This window comes from Eublepharis macularius, chromosome 8, assembly GCF_028583425.1.
Source record: "Eublepharis macularius isolate TG4126 chromosome 8, MPM_Emac_v1.0, whole genome shotgun sequence".
NCBI lineage: Eukaryota > Metazoa > Chordata > Lepidosauria > Squamata > Eublepharidae > Eublepharis > Eublepharis macularius.
Window position 1 is genome coordinate 140,432,521 of NC_072797.1, and position 22,480 is coordinate 140,455,000.

General features: G+C 44.3%; 1 protein-coding gene across 2 annotated transcripts in view; it reads left to right on the forward strand.

The window, feature by feature from the left end:
* PRAG1 (PEAK1 related, kinase-activating pseudokinase 1) overlaps positions 1–22,480 on the forward strand; it is a 72,937-nt gene that overhangs the window by 17,065 nt on the left and 33,392 nt on the right. For both annotated transcript variants that reach the window (XM_054987372.1, XM_054987371.1), the window contains exons 2-3: positions 1,613–2,031; positions 19,506–21,292. In XM_054987372.1, coding sequence (XP_054843347.1) covers positions 1,741–2,031; positions 19,506–21,292 — 2,078 coding nt within the window. In that variant the 5' untranslated portion in view covers positions 1,613–1,740. The remainder of the gene's footprint in view (positions 1–1,612; positions 2,032–19,505; positions 21,293–22,480) is intronic.

Below are 22,480 nucleotides of genomic sequence, written 5' to 3' on the forward strand. Positions count from 1 at the left end.
TCAACAAACCTTGTAAATTCCAACTGCTCATTGTTGAAGGTCATTGTGGTGGAATGTATTGTAAAAATAATCCTAACGTTTGGGGCGTGATCCAGCCATAGTTAAGCACAATGAAGCCCTTTGATTTCAGTAGGGAACGTAAGTGCCTACTTCAGTCTTTCACCCTAAAATCAATGTGACTTCAGAGTATTTCACTTTGGTTGGACAGTATTACTCGCCTAGCTGGCAGGAGGAATGGGCCCGGGAACTCCGGAACATGCGCCCGCTTGCTCTGGAGATCTTCCTTGTCATTCCCAGCACGACAAGGAAGTGAAGTCCCCATGCGTGGGTGTTTTGCAGAGCTCTTGGGCCCATTCCCCGTCCTGTCCCGTCCCCAACTGGCCAGGTGAGTGGTGGCGGGGGGATGAAGCTGGGAGCAGAGGATCCCCTGCTCCCACCGGGGAACTGGTAACCCTACTTATCCTATAGATCTTAAGGGAACCATTGAGAATTAAGCTTCTTTCGGTCAGTAGACCCTTCTAGTGGATTCTGTTTCATGGTCACATACAAGAGTAATGGAATACTGGGGAACTGTGTGTCTGTGTGTGTTTGTGAATATGGCAAAATCCAGTCAGGCACTTTTAGGTACCATTAATTTCAACAGGATAGTTAACTGTGTTGAATATGATTTAAAGTGCTTAACTTTGTTGTGGATTGCTCAGTATATAATTTCTATTTGTTATGTAAAAGCCTTTTTAATTAAGGGCAGGGCTTTTTTTCTGGAAAAAGAGATGGTGGAACTCGGGACCGCACAATGACGTCACTTTGGATCAGCTGGAACAAGGAGGGGGGGGGTTAAAGTTTAAATCGCCCTCAGCAAAAATGGTCACATGGCCAGTGGCCCCGCCCCCTGATTTCCAGACAGAGGGGAGTTTAGATTGCCCTCCGCGCCAGTGGCGCGGAGGGCGATCTAAACTCCCCTCTGTCTGGAGATCAGGGGGCGGGGCCACCGGCCATGTGACCATTTTCAAGAGGTGCTGGAACTCCGTTCCACCACGTTCCAGCTGAAAAAAAGTCCTGCTCATCCCTATTTCTAATCCTGAAGTCCTGACCTCGTGTCAATGGTGCAAGCCTTGCGACGAGGCCATTTCAGAAGGGGGCTGAAAGTTCTGCATATTTGGAGGGACGGAAACCCATGTGTAAAAAAATATCTCATTGTTCAAATTGTGTCCTAAAATGCATACAAAACACCCCCTTAAACAATGTTGGTTGCCTTGGCTGTGGCTTAGTGGAAGAGGTTCAGTTCCCAGCATCTTCAGTTAGGAGATGTGAAGAGGCCCTGAAGAGCTGAGGCCAGTCTGAGTGGACTGGCTTCTTAATACTGTAGGACGGGCCCTGTGGTGGTGGTGGGGGGCATTCTAAGACACCTGCAGGAGGGTCGTCTGTGCCTCGATTTTGTGGTATCAAAGCAAGTAATGGGCTGGGGTCTCCTGCCCTCTTGAGATCCTAAGGCAGCTTCATGTGTTTATGTGATGGTGGGGCAGTTCAGAGAGATAGAAGGGCAATCGCATAAAGCGCTTCCGCATGTTTTTGAGTCTGCATTTAATAGCCATGCTGCCTTGTGTCTTTGCAGATAACTCGGTTATAGGGCAAACCAAAGAGTTCAGACCAACTGCATAGAGGAAGGGGCCGCAGAATGAACAGCATCGCTCTGTGTGCAAGATCCAGAGGGCCGTCAAAGTGAAGTGAGAGGGCTTGAAAATGTCTGTGTGCAGTGACTTTGTGGAACACATCTGGAAGCCTGGCTCCTGCAAAAATTGCTTCGGTCCCCGACACTTTCACCAGCTGCAGGCATCCCCCCTCGACCTGGGAAGCAGCAGCGAACTTTCGCAGGACCTGCGTGGAATCCGAGCCAAACCTGACCCTCTGGAAGATGAAGGTGTGACTTCCTTGCCTTACTCGAAGCCGACAATTGCAGTGAAACCGACAATGATGAACTCGGATATTTCTGAGGTGTGGGCGGATGGAAACCTGAGCGCAGATATCCCACAGGTAATGATTAATGAGGGGTGTGGTGCATTTTTACAAGATTGCTTCCGTTGTAACATTTGCATTTGCCTTGGAGGAGTCCTGGTTTTTGCTGTGGCAAGACTCCTTGTAAATATGAGCCTGCTGTTAGTTTTGCAAACAAAGGGAACCTGCCCCAGCATTGCTTGTTAGCAGGGCTTTTTTTCTGGAAAAAGAGGTGGTGGAACTCAGTGGGTTGCCCTCGGAGAAAATGATCACATGGCTGGTGTCCCCGCCCCCTGATTTCCAGGCAGAGGGGAGTTTAGATTGCCCTTCGCTCAGCAGCGCGGAGGGCAAGCTAAACTCCCCTCTGTCTGGAGATCAGGGGGCGGGGCCACCGGCCATGTGACCATTTTCAAGAGGTTTTGGAACTCCGTTCCACCACGTTCCTGCTGAAAAAAAGCCCTGCTTGTTAGTATCTGAAGGAAGTAACTGAGGAAACAGTTGCATGGTTTCAGGGTGTAGGCAAAGCCCTTTTGATTTCATGAAAGCTCTGAATGCTGCTTAAGAAATGAGGGCTTCTTCTGTGTCCAGACGAATCCTTGCTGCTCTTCAAATGGACTCACACAATTCTGCTTTTTTCCTTCTCTACGTTTCGATCCCGTCCTCCTTCCTAGGAGTCTGAGGGATATGTGGCTCTCCTCTCTCCATTTTATGCTCACAGTAGTCCTCCTGAGAAGTAGTTTATAATGGGAGAGAGCGGCTGGCCCACGATTACCCAGTGAGCATCATGGCCCAGTGAGGATTTAAAATGGGCCTCACAGGTCCTAGTCTGACACTCTAGCCCAGGGGTCCCCAAAAGCTGTGCCCGCTGACAGCTTTCCTGGTGCCTGCCAGGTATTTGGAGAGTCCACTCCCACTGGTTGCCCCGAAGGCACAGTATTTTATCTGTTTTTATAATTGATTGTATTAAGTTGTATTTTAATCAATGTTGTACCTTGCCCTGAGCCCGCTTGTGGGGAGGGCAGGTTAAAAATAAAAATAAATAAATAAATATTTTTAGACAGTGGGTGGGACCAGGTGGGGCTTTTGCAAAGCATGGCTTCTAATGGGCCATTAGAATATTGATTGGCCATGAAGATTTTTAAAAATATTGCTTTGGCTGAAACTGCCTCCACAGCACAAGAATCTTCATTGTGTGACTGAAGGTAAGAAGTAGCAGCCATTTTGTGGCTGGCTCTGCTTCCTGGAGCAGCCATTTTGTTGCTGTGCCCACCACACAGTGTCAGAATTAGAGATGGGCACGAACAGAAAAAAACATGAACATGATGTTCGTTTTTTGTTGCCATCCATGAACAGGGACTCACGAACAACCACGAACAGGGCCCTGTTTACGAACATGTTCGTGGTTGGCTATTCATGGGGGCCAGCAGGCTCTCCTCCAGCCATCATCCAAGTCAAGATCCCTACTGCTCCACTCCCAGAAACTTGACCTGAGCAGGCAGCAGAAAAGGTACCAATAATAAATAATAGCTTGGCCCTAGAGATTGGCAGCAGCCCTGGATCTTGAAGGGGTAGATCCCTATCCCACCACACACAATGAAAGTTCAAGCTCCAATGCACTCTCTCTATCAAAATCACAACAACAACTGTCTCTCCACTGTCTGCAAAGTCAGAGCTGGGAGCCCCCCTCCCCCCTGCTCTTTGCTCCCTTGTTGTAAGAAATTTGGAGCTCCACACTTGAAAGGAAGACCTGCCTATCCGCTTAGGTTGGGGTTTCCAGGGCAACAGCAGGAGTTCAGACAGAGTTCAGACAATCCCTACCTAATCCCTACCTCTGTGGCCTGGAGATTAGTTGTAATTCTGGGAGATCTCCAGCTACCACCTGGAGGCTGGCAACCCTAGTCTGGCTCCAGCTACTCTGAGACGGAAGCAAACTCCTTCCAGGCGTTTTTTTCAACTTAAAGCACTCTTTGAGGAACAGCTGGAATGTCTTGCCCAGTCCCAGAGGCAGGGCTTTTTTTCAGCTGGAACGCAGTGGAACGGAGTTCCAGCACCTCTTGAAAATGGTCACATGGCTGGTGGCCCCGCCCCCTGAGTGGCTCGGAGGGCAATCTCAACTCCCCTCTGTCTGGAGATCATGGGGCGGGGCCACCAGCCATGTGACCATTTTCTCCGAGGGCAACCCACTGAGTTCCACCACCTCTTTTCCCAGAAAAAAGCCCTGCCCAGAGGTCTATGAATAGAGAATAGGAGGATCACCTCTGTAGAGAATGAGGCACCCCAGAGTAGACTCGTCTCTTCTCCATTCCTCATCCTTTAACTGCATCACACTTGAAGCCCAGATTTATAGAGATTAAGCTATATAGAACAGAACACTGAACTGAAGTAAAAGCATGTTTACAATACTGCTAGAGTGAGAAGTGACAACTTCCTGGTGAACTAACCTGGAGTGGGCAGGATCTTCAGTCCAACTAGGATAACCTTTTTGGCAGCTGTCCGTTTTTGGTTGACCCACGGCCAGCAAGAGTGGTGTCATTGGGCTAGCGTCCAGGAGGTCCAAGCTCATTTCCGCACTCTGCCGTGGAAGCTGGCTTGGGCCAGTCGCTCTCAGCCTAACCTACCACACAGGAATGTTGTGAGGCTAAAATTAGTGTAACTTGTCCAGAGTTGGAGGAAGGGAGGGATCAAAATGTATTAAATCTTTCGGATAACACCAGAAGCCTTTATCCAATAATCAGTAAAATCTTGATTCTGTATTTCCCCAGTAAGTTAGATTTTTCACACAATGCCACCAAATGTGTAAGAAACTAGCACTCATGCACGTTATATTTTCAGAAGGTATTAGGAGAAGAATGCATGCCTCTTGGGACCAAGTGTGACATTTGAGATCCATAATTAGGGAAATTGTCCAGAGAGCACCACAGTTCCATTCTAAACGGAAATGAAATTAAATAAATTCTGTATGTGCATCTTTGAAATTTACTTTTCATTTCCAAAATGCTTATACCAACTATGTTTATTGGTCCATCTGTCTCAGTTACAGTCTGTCCTGACTGGCAGTAGCTTTAGTTTTCCAGACAAAGAAAAATGTTTACCAGCTAGAGTTGGCAACCCCCCGAAGATCTCCCGGGTGTACAACCCTGTTTCCAGCTGCCTGGAGACACTAAGGACTGAATGTGGAAAGCAAGTTTTCTACCTCTGTAGCTGTTATGAAAAGCTGGAGACCTGTTTACATTTCTCCTGCCAGCATATCTAGTTGTCTCCTCTGAGGAGACAAATGAGAAAATAGTTTACTTTTTATCCTCCCATATTTTCAGTAGACAAATGGTTCTTTTTCTTACAGAATAGCCAGTAGGTTGGATCCAGGAAAAAAAGGTGGAGAGGGAGAGACAGTGTTTCTGCTACAGCAGGTTGGATCTAGCAGTAAACTTCCGCTGATGCAGGGTGGGGGAGACTTTGCCAATTCTCCCCTCTAAGTGTCGACCTCCCGCTCCCCCCTCATGCCATTCCTGGGCGGGGCAGGGTTGTCTGTCTCCCAAGAGCAGTGTTTCGAGAAGTATTTGGGGTCGTAGCGGGAGAAAGAGGCAAGGAAGTTCCGTTCCATTCTGTCACTGGAGATTTTCCGCAGGATTTAAGCCTTTATATCTTACTTCTTGCCAACACAAAGCACATAATGGCATGCGTTGCTCGGTTTAGGTCAATGTTATGCAGAGCAAGAGGCCTTTCAGAAGTAAGCCTATAAGCTAGAGCTAATAGCTGAAATGCACGATAGTATTTTATAATAATTGGTGTTTCCAGGTCACGTTTAATTGGATCTTTCTCATTGCACTTTGCTTTCTCCTAGCAAGCCTCCCTCCTAGAAAGCTGGTCAGATTAAAACTTTAGTTTTTCAGTAGGAAGAGGTAGTAACAGAAAAATAAATGTTGGTGATACATTAATTTTCCATAATGCTGTTCTCTAAAGACAAGATATATACAATTTTGACTGTTTTTCCAAACCCTTAAAAAAGGCCTGATACTTACCATTGAACCACTTGGGGATATTCCACGTAGTCAAAATACCTAGTTTCAGTCCTCAGATTGCTTCCCGTACTCTTTCAAGTTTTGTCTGGTGAAAGGCTGCCTCTACTGTAGAAATGATTTCTCCTCCCAGGTTTTCTGTGGGTTTTCTCCCTGCACATATACCCCAATGTTTTTTTCTTTAAGCAGTTAAGACAGCTGAAGTGCAGAACACATTCAGTGTAAGCCCCGTACTTGCCTTTAACCCTCCCCTTTATCCCCTGCATACAGATCAGTTGAACAGTAACCACACCCTTCCCCCCCACTTTCTTTCCCACCACTCTTGGCCCTCAGCTTTCCTTAACAAAAATAATTATTAAATGTCATCATTATGTGTTACATATTGTGTGTACATGCCAGGGCTTTTTTTCTGGGAAAAGAGGAGGTGGAACCCAGTGGGTTGCCCTAGGAGAAAATGGTCACATGGTGGTTGAGATTGCCCTCCGCGAGGACAATCTAAACTCCCCTCTGTCTGGAGATCAGGGGGCGGGGCCACCAGCCATGTGACCATTTTCAAGAGGTGCCGGAACTCTGTTTCACCGCGTCCCAGCTGAAAAAAAGCCCTGATACATGCTATCCTTGGCAGTATGACGTAAATCCTCTTCTCATCTGCACAAGCTATTTAGGATGACATTTTATATAGGAGTCTGTGTTTTCTATATTTTTTAGTCTGGTCCCCCCGCCCCTGCTTTTTTCTTTTACTTAAAATAACAACATTACAATATTGTGGGGGGTGGGGGAGTGAGTAGAATCAGCTGAATCAAGAACATCACCTGTGCTTTTGAAACCCTCATCATTTGCTGTGTATTCAAAGCAGAAACTCTGGCCTCCAGAACAACAGAGCTCTGCAATGGTGTGATGGAATAGACTTTTAAATTAAAGTTTTACTAAATGCAACACCCAGAGAGTGGAGTGAAATACTGCCTGAAGGGAGAATGACTGACAGGCTGCTCCCTGCTCTCTGTGACTGGCCAGCGAGAAGGCAATAATTGGCATTGACAGAATTCTTGGCGGAGTTGAAGTTTGGAGTCTGACAAGGAGGGTCAGACTAGTAACCCGTCTATGTGAGGAAAAAGGAAAAGTTTGCCCTAACTGGGACAGCTTTAGGTTTAAGGAGAACTTTTAGTTAAAGTAAATATGTGTGAAAGCCAGCACTAATTTACATAGACAAGATAGAACTGAGGGTGTGTTGTTGGCAAAGGAAGTGGGTTGTGAAAGGATACTCTTCAACCAAGTGATATGTCTTTTGGAGAAAAATTATTCCTGCCCAGTGTCTAAAAAGGAGGGGTTGGCTCTAAAAAGGACCCTGAGTGTATTGTAAAAGGAAAAGAGTACTATATTAAAGTCAGAACATCTAAGCTGTAAAGTGAAATCTAGGAAGGAAACTTGTTAAAATAACCTAAGTCTGAAACTTCCAAACTCTCACTTTTAAGATCTGTAACTACTGAAACTTAAGCTTTAAGAAGATTATTGTGCCCTATGTTTGTGAAGTATTCTGTTCTACAATCAAAATTTACCTCAGCTTTTCTTTCCCTGCCTACTGATATACCAACCCTGCCTGTTTAATAAACCTGCTGTTTCCTTTTGAACTCTGCTTCTAGTGCCATTTCATTTAAAGAAGACATGGGCTCTTGTTTCTCCCCTACAAAATATTTGGGCTGGGATATAAGCCAAAAATATATATGTTGTAAAGTGTGGAACAAAAAGACATTTGAATTGTACCCGGAGATGCATGCCAGGGGCTTCCTAACCACAGCAGGCAATCCTGACTGTTTGGGAGGGAAAATCTGTCTACTAGCAGGGGAGTGAATGTGGCTTATGTCATAAATGGCTACCAGAAAAACTCTGCAGAGAGCCCTGAATCCCACTTAATATTTTAAAGCTTCCCTCCAGAATACCTCAGCTAATCATCATACAGAAATATTGATAAATTAGGAGTTGAAATAACACTGTCCAATCATTGTCAGACAAGTACAGGATGAGAAACAATATTGTAACTGCTGCACTCAAAAACAAACAAAAAAGGTACCCTGACAAAATCCCTTACCTCCTCTTCATCCCCCAGAAAGCCTGCAGCAGAAACGGAGCATCTTTTTAAGTTTGGAAATAAAAACTAGATGCCGTTTCAGTTCAAGTGTCTCGAGTGTGGAATTACAGAAGCCTACAGCGGGCCCGATTTTTGTGAGCTGAATACCCAGAAAACCTTCTGTAAGTTGAGCCTGCTGAAAAACCCTCAGCAGAGTTAAGTAACAAAGAGGTTCTCAAATATTTCATTTTCCATCTTCTTCCAAGAGACTGTACAAATATTTGTGATCCCCTTTTGCTTATCAGAAGGGACACTTGTGCAGTATAACTTGAGATTTCTGCACGTTCTTTTTACATTCAAAAGTTTTGCTATAATTCAGTTGACATTCAAATTCTATTCAAATTACATATTCGGGTAAAAGGTTCTACTAGATTAGTCACTGAGATAGCAATTTTATTGACACATGATGATATCTTATATTTTTCAATTCTAAAGGTAATGTCAGTTGTTACCAATGTGTCACTTCATCCATTGTTTACTCTTTTGGTCATAGATTTCATCACAGTAAGCAGTATATTTAACAAAGTACCAATCTGTCCATAAAATGTGTATGCTATGTTAGTTGATTCGTTCGAGCCATGTGTAAAATGTCAGGCCAAGAAATATGAACATGGATCCAATTTTGGATTTTCTGTATGTGTCCCTGGGTGTATTCAGAGCATGAATAGTTAAAGTAGCATTCTCTTTTGGGGCCAGGAGGGCGCGTGGTGATGTTTTAATGAAGGAAGACTCTGCCCGGTCAGTGTCAGGCTGGGAGATTTCCCAAGAAAGTCTCATGTAATCTTCTTTCAGCTAGGAAAAAAGGAAGAATGGAATGTATGAATAAATTCCTACCAGTTCTGCCGTAAATTTAGATAACACGAGCAGCAGTAAGGTAGAATTCATCTCTAGAGAGGACCGGGCCTGTCAAAGGGAATACATTAGCTAGTATATTGGATTAGTATTGAAAATATTAGGTAAATTGTTAACATAAGCCCCTCAAAACCCAAAAGACAACTCCCTGCCCCAGTGATCTTACAGTTTGCTAGTATGTCAGATTATTACTGAACATTGTAGGTAAATTGCTGAAAGATAGGTCCTCCATCCAGTGGGTGTTCAAAGCAAGAGATGAGCAGACGTGGTTTGCTGTTGCTTTCCTTTGCATAGTGACCCCTGGTGGTTTCCCATCCAAGTACTAACCATGTCTGACCCTGCTTATTTTCCCTGCTCTGCTGGGCTGTTTGTCTGCCAGTACTTCGGCCTACTAGTTGCTAAATAGCTTAACGCTCGAGTCCCATTGTTTTCAGTAAAACCTGCTGTCAAATAAATTTGCCATTTCCATAGAGAAGTTGAATAGAGAACTTTAACTGGTATTGTCTGAATGAAGGGCAGGTGTAATGTAAATATTGCCTCTGTTTATGGCACTTGCTCTGTAGGGGAAGGGTTGTGGCTCAGAGCATGTAGTTGGCGTGCGGAAGGCCCAAGGTTTGATTCCTGGAATCAGCAATAAAGGGCAATTCTGGAAGATGTTTAGCTGAGACAAGGGAGGGCCTCTGCCACTCAGAGTGGACAGCGGATGCATCTGTACAGTGGTGAGTCTTCATGCTGTTTTCATTACTGCTGTGAATACAGAGACTTTCACAACACCAAGAAGAGCATGCTTATATGATTAGTTGCTCATAGAATCACTGCCTGGCTGCAGCCATCCTGCAGGTTCCCCTCTCCCCTGCAGTGTGGACAAAAAATGCCTGCACCTTTCTCCTTATAACTCTGCAGTGAAAGGGCTAGAACCTTTTTTTTTTCATGAAAGCTGGGGATTCAGAACTAGCTACTGACGGCTCTAGCTCATTATGACATTAACTACTACCAGTTTTAAATGAAGCTTTCCAGAGGTGTGGCAGGTGAAATGACAGCCAGGAGAGGTTCGTGGAACAAAAATGGTGCCCATTTGAGTGGGACCTTTGAAAACGTATTCCATCCCATCCAGACAGCATGTAATGTGCTTAGACTGCATTCTTTCAGAAAGATTGGACCAAAACAGGGGAAATCCAGGGAGTGCACCATTAGAAGATGATCTTATGTGGATATATATATATATATATATATAAAAAAGGTGTTCCTGTTTGGAAGCTAAAGCAGAGCAACATGTTTGTGGGGGGAGCAGCCAGTGGTCTGCCCTAGTATAAAACAGCTTCCTCGTATGTTTGTTCAAAGAAACCTGAAAAAGAAAAAAAATCTAAAATGTTTCATTGATCTGAATTCCATGGTGCAGACTATCCTTGGGGGCATGAAAGATTTTTATGGTTCCTCAGAGATAGTAGCATTAACATAGGAAGTAGGAGTAACTAAGCCTAGCATAGGGAACTAATACTCTCAACCAATTCTATTTATATACTTCAACAGCAATAGCAGTACTGCCATTCTTGAACTAGCAGCACTAATCCTGAGGACAAATTGGGGTCCCATTAGGGTTCCCAACACTGCCTCAGTAAATGCCAGATCTGGCGAGGAGGGCAGAGTTGGCGGGGGTGGTCTCTAGGCTTCCTTCCCTACTCTCTTTGGTATTCACCATAGAAACTAGGAGAAATTCCTAGAGTATCATTATGTGGAGGCCACTCGCGTGCCGTCCCAGCCACCTGCCGCAGCAATCAGGCTGGCGGCACGCGCCCGGCGCCCGGCCCACCAGCCGGCCACAGCCACCGAAAACCCTGGCGCTACTGCTGGATCTCTTTAAGTAGCCTTAATCAAGCAAGTATTCTCTGAGCCCCATCTGTCCTTTAAAAGACAGCAGAAATAATACCTGTCTGACTTACAGGAGTACTGTAAAGGTTTATTGAGATGAATATGTGAAGTGTTTTATACATCTCAAAGCACTACTTAAGGGCAGAGTTTTATTGCTATACTTTGCTCCTAGTAATGATAATACGAATGTGCTGGAAATTAGTAGGGAAGGGATTGAAAATAAGATGCCCAGTATTATAACACCCTTGTATAGATCTTTGATGCAGATCTGAAGACAGTGCCGAAGAGAGCAACCAAAATCATTAAAGGGTTGGATGTTTTTCCCACATGCACCCCACACGCTGGATTCTCTCCTAGTTATGTAGAACTCCAGGTACAAAAAATGCAGCAATTCTTACTTAGATAAAATAAATTTCAGCACCCAGCCTCCAAGAACCAGTTGAATTATCAGCAGTTCTGTAACTCCAAAAATCTAGCCACAACAGCCTCCCTTACAACTTCTCTCTCATCCAAATGGCACCTATCATTGGTCTCTAAGGGAAGTCTATCCACTGTGTGAGGTTCCTCCAGGGTGGGGCTTACCATCTGCCCTTCCGCCATCCTGCTCTCGTGATGTGCTGTGTCCCAGGGCACTCTCTCCTAGGCTGGCTGCCTGGCGGCCAGGGCCATCACCCTCGGAGGGCTCCCCCCTTTGGCCTCAGATGTGGGGAACAGGGCCAGGTTACATCACCCTCTCCTCACTCTGCTTCCCATGGCAGCTCTTAGCTGCAGAGACTGCCTCCTCCTCCTCCTCCTCTGCCACGTGTCCAAGGTCATGCAACTTCCTGACCTGCCTGGCCAAAAACTGTCTTTCTCAAATGGGGGAGGAAGCGACGATAGCTTTAGTCTTGTCATTTTTAGCTTCTAGGGAGAATTCAGGCTTGATTTGCTCAAGTGCCCACTTATTTGCCTTTTTGGCTGTCCATGGTTGTAAGGATCTGCCAAGCAACTCTCGAAAGATTCCACTGCAGTTAGTAAAAGCTTTATTGAAAAGTTGCCAGTATCATGATAATCTTTGCCAGGAATAATGGTTACATGCAAGCATCACACAGATATAGGGCCGATTCCAGACGGCCCTCCCCATCCCGAAACGTCGCACGTCGTCGCGCAGAAAACGCGATATTTCGCGTTTTCCACACGAAGACACGCGGCGTTTCGGGATGGGGAGGGCTGTCTGGAATCGGCCTAGGTTTCTAAAGCATGGGCACCCCCTACACTCCTCCCTCTAGTCTAACTGTCATCTGAGTTCGGTGGCAAAGCATCTAAGCGAGGAAAACTATAGGAATGATGTATGGGCTTTCCCAAGGCTGTGTAGGCGCCTTTTCCCAAGCAAAGAAGAGAGACTCCCGGTACGGTCAAGGAAGCATAAAGATAACGGCAGGAACAACGACCTCCCTTGCATATTTTCTCAGCTGTAGTTTGATTAACCCAAGCAGTTCAAGCACAGAATCCTCAGCATTTCACCCGCACATAAAGCATTAGGCTACAGTCACAACAGCAGGGGGTGGCTGAGTATGACAGGTGATGCTGAGCACCAGACATCCTGCCTCTCCGACATGGATGTCCGCAAAACTCTCCTCCAGCACCACATTTCAAATGAAACTAAGTACTTTCAGCTTTGATTGTGACATAAATTGCTTATTCTGCCAATCTTGATGCTATTTCCTTTACCGAAGAAGTCTTATCTAACATTAAGAGTTACCAATACATTTTACATAAAACAAAATTTCAAAGAAACTCTTGTACAGAACACCGTACAGGCAAAATATCTGAAAAATGTCAAGGGAAACAAAAGGGATACAGATGTCTCTCTGGGAACCAAGATCAAGATAATCCAAACAACGGTATTCCCCATTACAATGTATGGATGTGAAAGCTGGACAGTAAAGAAAGCTGACATCGAGTTGAACAGGTAGGGAGATAATATGCATCCTTGTCTGACACCTTTGTCAGTTGGAAACCATTCTGTTTCCCCATATTCTGTCCTGACAGTAGTCTCTTGGCCAAGGTACAGGTTGCGTATCAAAACAACTAGATGTTGTTGCACTCCCATTTCTTTTAACACTATCCATAGCTTTTCAAGATCCACACAATCAAAAACTTCGCTGTAATCTATAAAACGCATGCTGATTTTCTCCTGAAATTTCCTGGTGCGTTCCATTAGCCATAGTAAATTTGCGATGTGATCTCTGGTGCCTCTTCCTTTCCTGAATCCAGCTTGAACATCTGGCATTTCTTGTTCCATAAATGTAAGAGTCTTTGCTGTAGAATCTTGAGCATCACTTCTGGGAAATTAACATGATTGTTCAATAGTTGCTGCATTCTTTGGCATCCCCTTTTTGGGGGATTGGAATGTAGACTGAGCGTTTCCAGTCTGTGGGCCATTGTTTTGTTTTCCATATTTGTTGACAGATTCTTGTTAAGATTCTGACGGACTCAGTTTCTGTAGCTTGAAAGAGCTCTATTGGTATTCCATCTGCTCCAGGTGCTTTGTTTCTCCCAATTGCTTTGAGTGCACGTTTTACTTCACTTTCTAAGATTTCTGGTTCTTCATCAAAAGGACTCTTTTTCAAAAGTATTTGTCATCCTTCCATCTCTTTTGTATAGTTCTCCAGTGTATTCTTTCCATCTTTCCTTTATTTTTTCCTGATCAGATGCTGTATTTCCATGTTGATCTTTTAGCATCCCAAGCCATGGCTTGACTTTCCCTTTGATTTCCCAGATCTTGTGGAACAAATCTCTTGTTCTTCCTTTTTGTTGTTCTCTTTTATTTCTTTGCTCTGGTTATTATAATAGATTTTTTTCTGTGTGTAGATTGCTGAAAAGCTGCATTTAGAATTCTGACTCTATTTCTGTTGCCTTTTGCTTTTGCTTCTCGTCTGTCTTTAGCAATTTTAAGAGTTTCCTCAGTCATCCATTTAGGCTTCTCCTTTTTTTTGGCTACAGGAATAGTCTTTGCACATTCTTTCTTGATAATATCTCTCTGGTTTCAGCCCATAGTTCTTCTGGTTCATGATCAATTAAACTTAGTATTGCAAATCTGTTAACATGCATTGGAAAACCCATAACAGAAAGAAAAAATATAAATGCCTGGAATGTGGAAAAGGCTCTGTGAACATGCTGGTGCTAGTTTGTTTCAGGTTACAAAACAGTTCATCATTGCTAAAGCTCAGAGTGTGACCTGAATGATTTCAAGTAGAGATGTACAGGACTGGGCAGAAGTGATAGTTCAGAGTTAAGAGACCTTCCTTTGTGAACAAAAAGTTACAAATTCAATCATTAGCGTCTTCGGTTAAAAGATCTTGGCTGGTAGATCTTGAGAAGGGTTCTCTCTTCGCACAGAGAATACTGTTCTTAGCTAAATGGGCTAAAGGGTCCGACTCAGTATAAGACTCTTTTGAATGTTTGCCCTGCGACTTTGGGTAGCCACCTTAAAATTCCCTCTTGTTTCCCTTGACATTTTTCAGATATTTTGCCTATACAGTGTTCTGTACAAGATTTTCTTTGAAATTTTGTTTTATGCAAAATGTGGTGGTAACTCTTAATGTTAGATAAGACTTCTTCGGTAAAGGAAATAGCATCAAGATTGGCAGAACAAGCAATTTATGTCACAATCAAAGCTGAAAGGACTTAGTTTCTCATGGGGCGGGGGTGGGGGGTGGGAAATCAGTTAATGGCCAGCTCAGTATCTTGTAAATCCCAACCTTCAAACATAACGGCTGAACTGTCTGTCAATAAATTAAACATATCAAATAGTAATGGAGTTGTGGGAGGGTGGGTTTGTGGTGCTGAAGGGCTTCTGTTAGAACATTAGAGATCTTTTTTTCCATTTGTTGTTAAAAGCGATTTTCTAGCCCTCTTTTCTGAGGCAGCAGTATCTCCTGAAGCCACAACGTTGGAAAAGAAAAGGCAATGCTAGGCTTTTCTGATTGTGAAACCTATTTGATGTTTTTCAAGTACGGTTTAACATTTTGAGTTCTGAAGATTACATAGTTTAGTTGCCAATTTACAAGACCTGGAGTTTTCTGGGGATTACAATAGATTTCCAGATTACACATATTCATTCCCCAGGAGGAAAGGGAAGCTTTAGAAAGTGGATTTTGTGGCGTCACATCCCTGCCGAATTTCTGCCCTCCTCAAGTGCCTCCTGCAAATCTCAAGGAATTTTCAAAGCTGAAGTTGGCAGCCCTTGATTTCCACTTTCTCTCTCTGTCCCGTGGTGGTGGTGGTGGAGAGTGCCCTTAAGTCAAAGCTGAGTTATGGCGACCCCTGGTGGGGTTTTCATGGCTGTGCAGCCCTGGTCTTTGTTGGAGGTCTCCCAGCTAATTACTAACCACGGCTGACCCTGTTTAGCTTCAGAGATCTGACAAGATTGGGCTTGCCTGGGCTATCTAGGTCAGAGTATCAGTGTAATAGGCGATACAGATATTGAAAATGGCCTTTCATTTTTGACAGGGAGTGGTAGCTTGTATTTATTACAATTAGTTCTTTGCACTACTTCAAAATGATGGTACATCAACATGATTCCCATACTGAAGCTTAGATGATTTATTCAAATATGAGTGGAATACAGGTGACTGATCACCTAAAAATTAGTTTAATCCGTAGACAGTCGTATATTGCTTCTAATAACCCTGACATATTAAACTTTAATATCAAACGTTGCCTGAATGCCATCATTCGCGTCCAATAATCTGTAACCTTCTGTCAGTCAAGGACGTGGATTTTATGAATAATACGTGACGTATGTGTTAATGAATTATGAGGCAAGTAAAATATCTAAGCCTCTACTTTTTCCAACTGAAAAGTTTTACTTTAAATATTCTGATTATAAATTATGTGACAATGATGTGGGGGGTTAGTTATCAAATTATAATGGATTAGTATCTTTCAAAAAGTATATATCATTTAAATTATGAATGATTTACAAGGAATTAATACAAATAAAATGCTGGTAATTTAAACTTAGTCTAATATTCTTATCCATCTGACTGGATTATAGAACAAAGGAAGAGCGGATGCCTTTATTCTAGGAAAAAAGTTTCCTTAATATCTCATCGAGGATTGGATCCAGCGATCAATCAGTGAAAGGTGCTTATTGATGAAGGTCTTTCACTTGTTTCCTTCCTTGCTGCACTTCCAGGTAGTGTTAGAGGTTTAGCAGAAAAAAACGTGTTATGAGTTGTCCCAGAATTGCAACAAATCTCCATTCTAGAGAGATCAATTTTCTGGAGGAAATGGCAGCTTTGGAGAGTGGGTCTGTGGTAAACCATAGAGCCAAGGGGAAAGGGATGCCCTAAATCAGGGATCCCTAACCATTTTCAGCTTTTAGCACCTGTGGAATTCTGACATAGGGTGGTGGACCAACCATAAGACGGTTGCCACAGGAGGGACGGCCAACCACACAATGTAAGGGTGAGGTTATACATAACTCTCATACTAGGTGTTCATCATTTCAGAGAGGAGCACTGTTTAATGGGGTATCTTTTAAAATTACTGTGGTGTTTAAAATATTTTCTTGCATACACAAAAATAAGTATACATATTGGGCTAGGTGAGAAGCCCTTGTCTGGTAGCATCTGTCTTCATTTTGCAGGCATCTAACACACTTATGAAAAAGGGGGGGAAATTCTATTTTTCTCAAGAGGCCAACCATTTTTAACCTGAACTGTTACTTATAACAATGACAGTTGTTGCTAAACTGCTGGTAAAAGTTCCTTTCTCATGTGTACAGTAAGAGAGTGATTCTGGCCAGCTATTGATAGGAACATAAATTATTTTTAAGAATAATTAAAATTTTAAAAAATAATTTAAAAAAATTTGATGCAGTGATGTTATTATCAACTTCCACCTGAATTATAAAAATACGTTAAAACTGGGAAGACCAGATGACCTCTGTAGAAATTCCAGTTAGGTTCATTAAGCATTTTAGCCTTACGGTCCAATTGTGTTTAGTCAGAATCAAGGCCTGCTTCTTTTAGAATATCACTTTGCTATTTGCACAGGTAAAGAATTTTACATAAAGCCAGGGCTTTTTTTCAGCAGGAACGTGGTGGAACGGAGTTCCGGCATCTCTTGAAAATGGTCACATGGCCGGTGGCTCCACCCCCTGATTGCCAGAAAGAGGAGAGTTTAGATTCCCCCCCCCCCCGCGCGCCTTGTGGGGTGGAGGGCAATCTCAACTCCCCTCTGTCTGGCGATCAGGGGGCGGGACCACCGGTCATGTGACCATTTTCTCCAAGGGCAACCCACTGAGTTCCACCACCTTTCCCAGAAAAAAAGCCCTGCATAAAGCCATCGTTATATAGGGTTGCCAGCCTCCAGGTAGTGGCTGGAGATCTCCCGGAATTACAACTGGTCTCCAGGCCACAGAGATCAGCTCACCTGGAGAAAATGGCTACTTTTGGGAGTGGACTCTGTGGAATTATGGCATGCGAAGGCCCTTTTCCTCCCCAAACCTCACTTTCTCCAGGTTTCACCCTCCAGATCTCCAGGAATTTCCCAAGTTGGAGCTGACAACCCTATCGTTACATGATTTTTAAAAAACCCACCTGGCCCCACCCATTTCTAAGAACTCTTGGCTGGTGCACCTGTGGGCTCCACAATGGGGTCCCCTGCCCTAGAGTGACATCAAACCCCTACTGAATTCCTCTCCCCAAACTCCACCCCCCAGCCCGCCCACCCCCATTTCCAGGAATTTCTCAAACCACATTTGGCAACCTGAGGTCACTGTACCTGCATAGCCTGCACTGAAGATGGGGAAGGGGGGAAATCACTCATTCCTGGGATCCAAAAGGACTGCTGGAGGGAGGGAAAGGATCTGTGGTCCTTGATCCCATGGATCGCTGGGTCTTTGTGGCAAAGCAATTACAGATCTATAGATTTGTTTGCAAACATAGTATGCCAGATTTTTCACATCTGGTCTTTTATTGATAGTAACTGTTTTTCTTTCTAATATTGGGCAAAGAATATCAAATCAGCAAATTTCCTCCCTCTGTAATAAAATGGCTGACAACGCACTGGTAACCTCAGTGAGTATTTTTCTCTCTCGTCCATTCATCCAGGCCTACTGAGGTGGTAAAATTCCTGTCTGGGCTGCCTCAATTCAGACTGTCTGTATCCCATGATAGAGTGATCCTACTTTATATAGAAAACTAGTTTGTGAAGAACTCTGGAGCAGAATCCTTGCCCTGCCACTCAGCTTTTTTGTGTACAGGGAATATTCTTTCTGCGGAGGAGCATTTAGTCACATGGCCCTCATCTGCTGTCTGAAGTACTACAGCTCAGACATAAATATTTACCTTCTCAATGACAACTAATTCTTTCAAAAAGAGTCCAGTAGCACCTTTAAGACTAACCAATTTTATTGTAGCATAAGCTTTCGAGAATCAAGTTCTCTTCGTCAGATGCCTGATCCCAACTGGCCACATACAGAAGAGGAGGGGAGAGAGAGGGAAAGAAGGAAAGAACTAATTCTTTGTTATAAATGTGTTAGGAGCTATTCCTTTGTTTATGCAGAATGAGAAGTAGTGAAGCAGTACAATTCTGAACTGTGAGCTTCATTGTGAAGATGGGGGGGGGGTCATGTTTTTGAATGCATTCCCCATATGGGGGGGGGGGGACCCCAAGGAGCTGGTTTATCATATGCATGGAGTAAGGGCTGCACTAAACTTTTTTCTCTCTGATGCACTAGCTTGCTAGATGCAGGGTACATTCAAACATATGAGCTACCAATCCAGCCTGCGGTCTAAAGTGGTGCAGTATTGCATTTTATTACTTCGGTCAAGTACTTAATAAAAGTATATGCAAAGCTAGTCCAGGCTAAAAATAAGGTAATATTGCATTTTGCATATCATGGAGAATGGCTATTTGTCCTTCTTTGGTTTTAGTTTCTTCAGTAGATACTTCATTGGATTATTTGTGTTCTGAATGCACCATGACTTAATGGGAAACCCAAAAGAGGACAAAATAGGGTTAACAACATGCAGTTTTGAAAAATACCTTTGGGGTTTTGGTTGGTTCCTTGTGTTGACTCGTCAAGGGGCAAAACCTAGTAGATCAAAGTGTACGGCTCATGCAGTCAAACTTTTTCAAAAGCTCCTCGGTTAAAACACCCAGTTTATTTAAAACGTCTGTGAGTCAGGATGCCGGGTTTATTCAACAAAGCGCATGCTGGACCTGAGGCAAGAATTACCAAGAGGGCAGGTAAAATACTTAATTGTTGACAACCTTGAGGTGAGGTAATACCTGTCTTACATAACATACTCAGGTGGCGCCCTCCAGCCAAATGAAATGAAACCTAATGGTCCCACCCCCCCGCCCAGTAAATGTGGAAAGTGTGATCGTGTGTGAAATAGTCTGCAGTCCTGACCAGGGTTATACCTGTCTAGGCCCACTTATTACCTCTGTTTAGAACTGCACTGTTAGGCAGGAGGTCCTGCTGATTTTGTTGGATTTGTACCTACCTCAGTGGTCTGCTTAAAGTTCACAACTCTCAATCGAACGTTTTTTTGTTTGCTTGCTAGGTTTTTTTTTTTAAAGGAAGGTACTTCGGATTTTTCTGACAAATTGGCATTAAAATGCCTGAATATATTTATTTTTGATTAACACAGGTCAGCCAGAGAACAGCACCCAGAAAGCATGTTTTGGTGGAATCCGGAGAAGAGCAAAGAGCGTACATAAACCGTTTCGGCAGTCATGTCCTAAGGAAACCACTCGGTCAGCATCGTTCAAGTGATTGTACTTCGCACAGCCCTAGTGGCCCTTCCTTGGCTGGCTCCTCTTGTCCCGCAAGCCAGGCAGAAAGAAACGTGACCTTTCTGGGTGAGGTGGAGGTAGAAGAGGAGGGAACGAAAGTGCCTGGCAAAGAGAAGTTGTTCTTGTCATCTTTGGGCCTCTATCACAAGCCACCCGTCTTTAGTGACAGACACATTAATTCGGCTGTGGGGTACTCTTCTACGCACCAGACAGAGGAGAAAGCTGGTGTATGCAACTCTTCAGACTTGGAAACTGAAGGTGGGGAGTATTGTTCCATTGTAGACTGTTGTGGAGAGTCTCTTGTTCGCCAGACCCTAGGAAGTACGGAAACCAAACCAACGCGGCCTGAAAGTGAAAACCACATTCTGAAGCTTTTGGGGCAAGATGGAGACATCAAGGCAGAAGCCAAGTCCAGGGTGTTAACTTTCAGCGAAGAAGGAAGTGGAGTTCTGGATCCAGATTCAGACTTTCAAAGGGAGAAACTTCAGCACAATTCCATATACAACCACTTGCGCTCTGAAACAGAAACGTTAGCATTTCCTTTGCGTACCATAGTAAAAAACAGCAGCCCTGGTGGTTTGTGCCAGGGAAATTATTACTGTTCTCTGGATGGGGCATCTGATCAAATCAAAGGTAAGCATACAGAAAATGTAAACACTTCTGCAGGACGGCCCCTTGCCTGCCCTGTGGGCCTTCCCCAGAGTGAACCCATCTATGCCGAGAGCACAAAGAGGAAAACGGTGCAGTTGGGTAACTCCGGCGCACATTCAGTGAGCAATGTTTTAGCGTATAGCCCCTGTAAAGATCAAGCAGATGGCCAGTGGAGGGACAGGACGCGCTGCTTGAGCTCTGAAAGCGAGTTCCAAGAGTCCGCCGCTCAGGTAGCGGCAACAATTACTATTATGGCCACCCACACAGAGAAAGACAACCGGACAATCTTTCTTAGCAGCCCAGACTCTGCTGTTGGCGTTCAGTGGCCGTGTGTTAGTCCCACCTCTCATCCAGAGACCGGGAAAATGTCATCTTTCTTTGAGCACATTGAAGGGCCTCAAGAAAGCAATGAGATCAGTTCGAGGGGAAACAGCCCCGGTTTTCAGGCTCAGATGGCTGGCAAGAATCTGGGGGGTGAGGGTCCTGCTGTTCCCCCAAAGTTATCCAAAGGGAGCTCGCCTAGGAACGAAGGGCCTGTTGCACAACTGGTCACCTCTCCTGGGGCTGGAAACTGTGACAGCAGTGGTCATGTGGATGTTGTGCAAAACGAGGCGGACAGCAGAGTCGTTGGGCCTTCATCCCCCCTTCAGGTGAACAATACCTCCTTAGAGGAGCCCCACAGAAGTCTGTCCTCCTCCAGTTCTGAGAGAAGACACAAATACTACAACCTGTCCTGGAGCAGGCAGTGCAAAATAGAGGAGGAAGAGGAGGAAGGAGAGCAGAGGATCTCGAAAAATACTAAAGAGACAGACGTGGAGAATGGAGTAATTGGTCCTCCTGATGATCAGCAAGAGTGTGGGAAATGCTCTGCTCAAGAGGTCAAGCCCGGTGGAATGAGCAAATCTGCTTCATTTGCCTTTGAGTTCCCCAAGGACAAGAATGGCATTGATGACTTTGCACCACCTCCTCCCCCTCCCAAGAAACAATTCAGGTACAGAAAATACGTATTTACTTACTCACTTATTTATGCTGTTTATAGTCTGCCTTACTCACTGAGACTCAAGGCAAATGACACAATATAGGTCAGTTCGATAAACGGGACATTCAGTAAACATTCAATAAAGAATACAGAAATTTGAAAGGAAGCAGATATCTGACACAGAGCTGACAGCCAAACATAAGCAAACTGACCTGACATATTACACAATGCGGAACTATCCACCAGGAGCATACTTACAACAACAGACAGTATCCAGTAGAATAGTCTGTAGTCCCTATCCCATTCCAGTACATCTCTCTGAACTATTTCCTTACAGCCCAATGTTATTACATATGTAAGAAAGCCCTTCTGAATAATTCAGTTTTGCATAGTTTGTGGAAAGCCAGAAGATTGAGAGCCCTCGTCATCTCATCAGGGAGACCATCCCATAAGGTGGGGGCTACTACCGAGAAAGGGGTGTAGAAAATGGGTAGGTGCTGGGTGTAGAAAAGGGTAGATAGGTAGATAAATAGGTTTCCAGATTACCAAATCAGGTCTGCCTGGTAGAGATGCAGCAGTCTCCCCCATCCCAGGGGGAAATGTGCTTTTTCCTCCTGGGGAATCTTTTAATATTTATTTGATTTGTCTATCTCATGAAATACTCTTTTTGCGGAAAAATCACAGCCGTAGAAGATGGGGTTTTAGTGCCCAGGATGTGCTAACTGAACACACTGCAGGCAAAATACTAACTGACTCTGCATGATGGAACCCCTAGTCCAACAACATGCACTCACTGAAATCAATACATGTAGAGGGCAAGTGGGAACAAGTGTGCCAGCCCCTCTTGCCTGGGATATGGGCATCAGGTTTGCGTGCGTACATGTTGTACACACACAGGTTCTGCTCTCATGAATGATGGGGGAAACAGCATTCCCAGTCGCAAGGATGCATCCGACCCACGGGTATTTTGTAGATGTATCGATGCTGCGCTTTCATTCTGGAAGTTATGCAGAGGGGGGGATGGGGAGGGAAGCCTGTGCATTTGTTCCCACCCACCCACCCCCCTTTACGCACACTGATTCCAGTGTGCCTTTGTCATTTGAAGAGGGGCACAATTGTCATGTACCCTCAAAGCGCACTAGCAATTGCAACAGGACTCACCAGAAGCATTTTAACATCCTTGCAAAACTATAGTTCCTT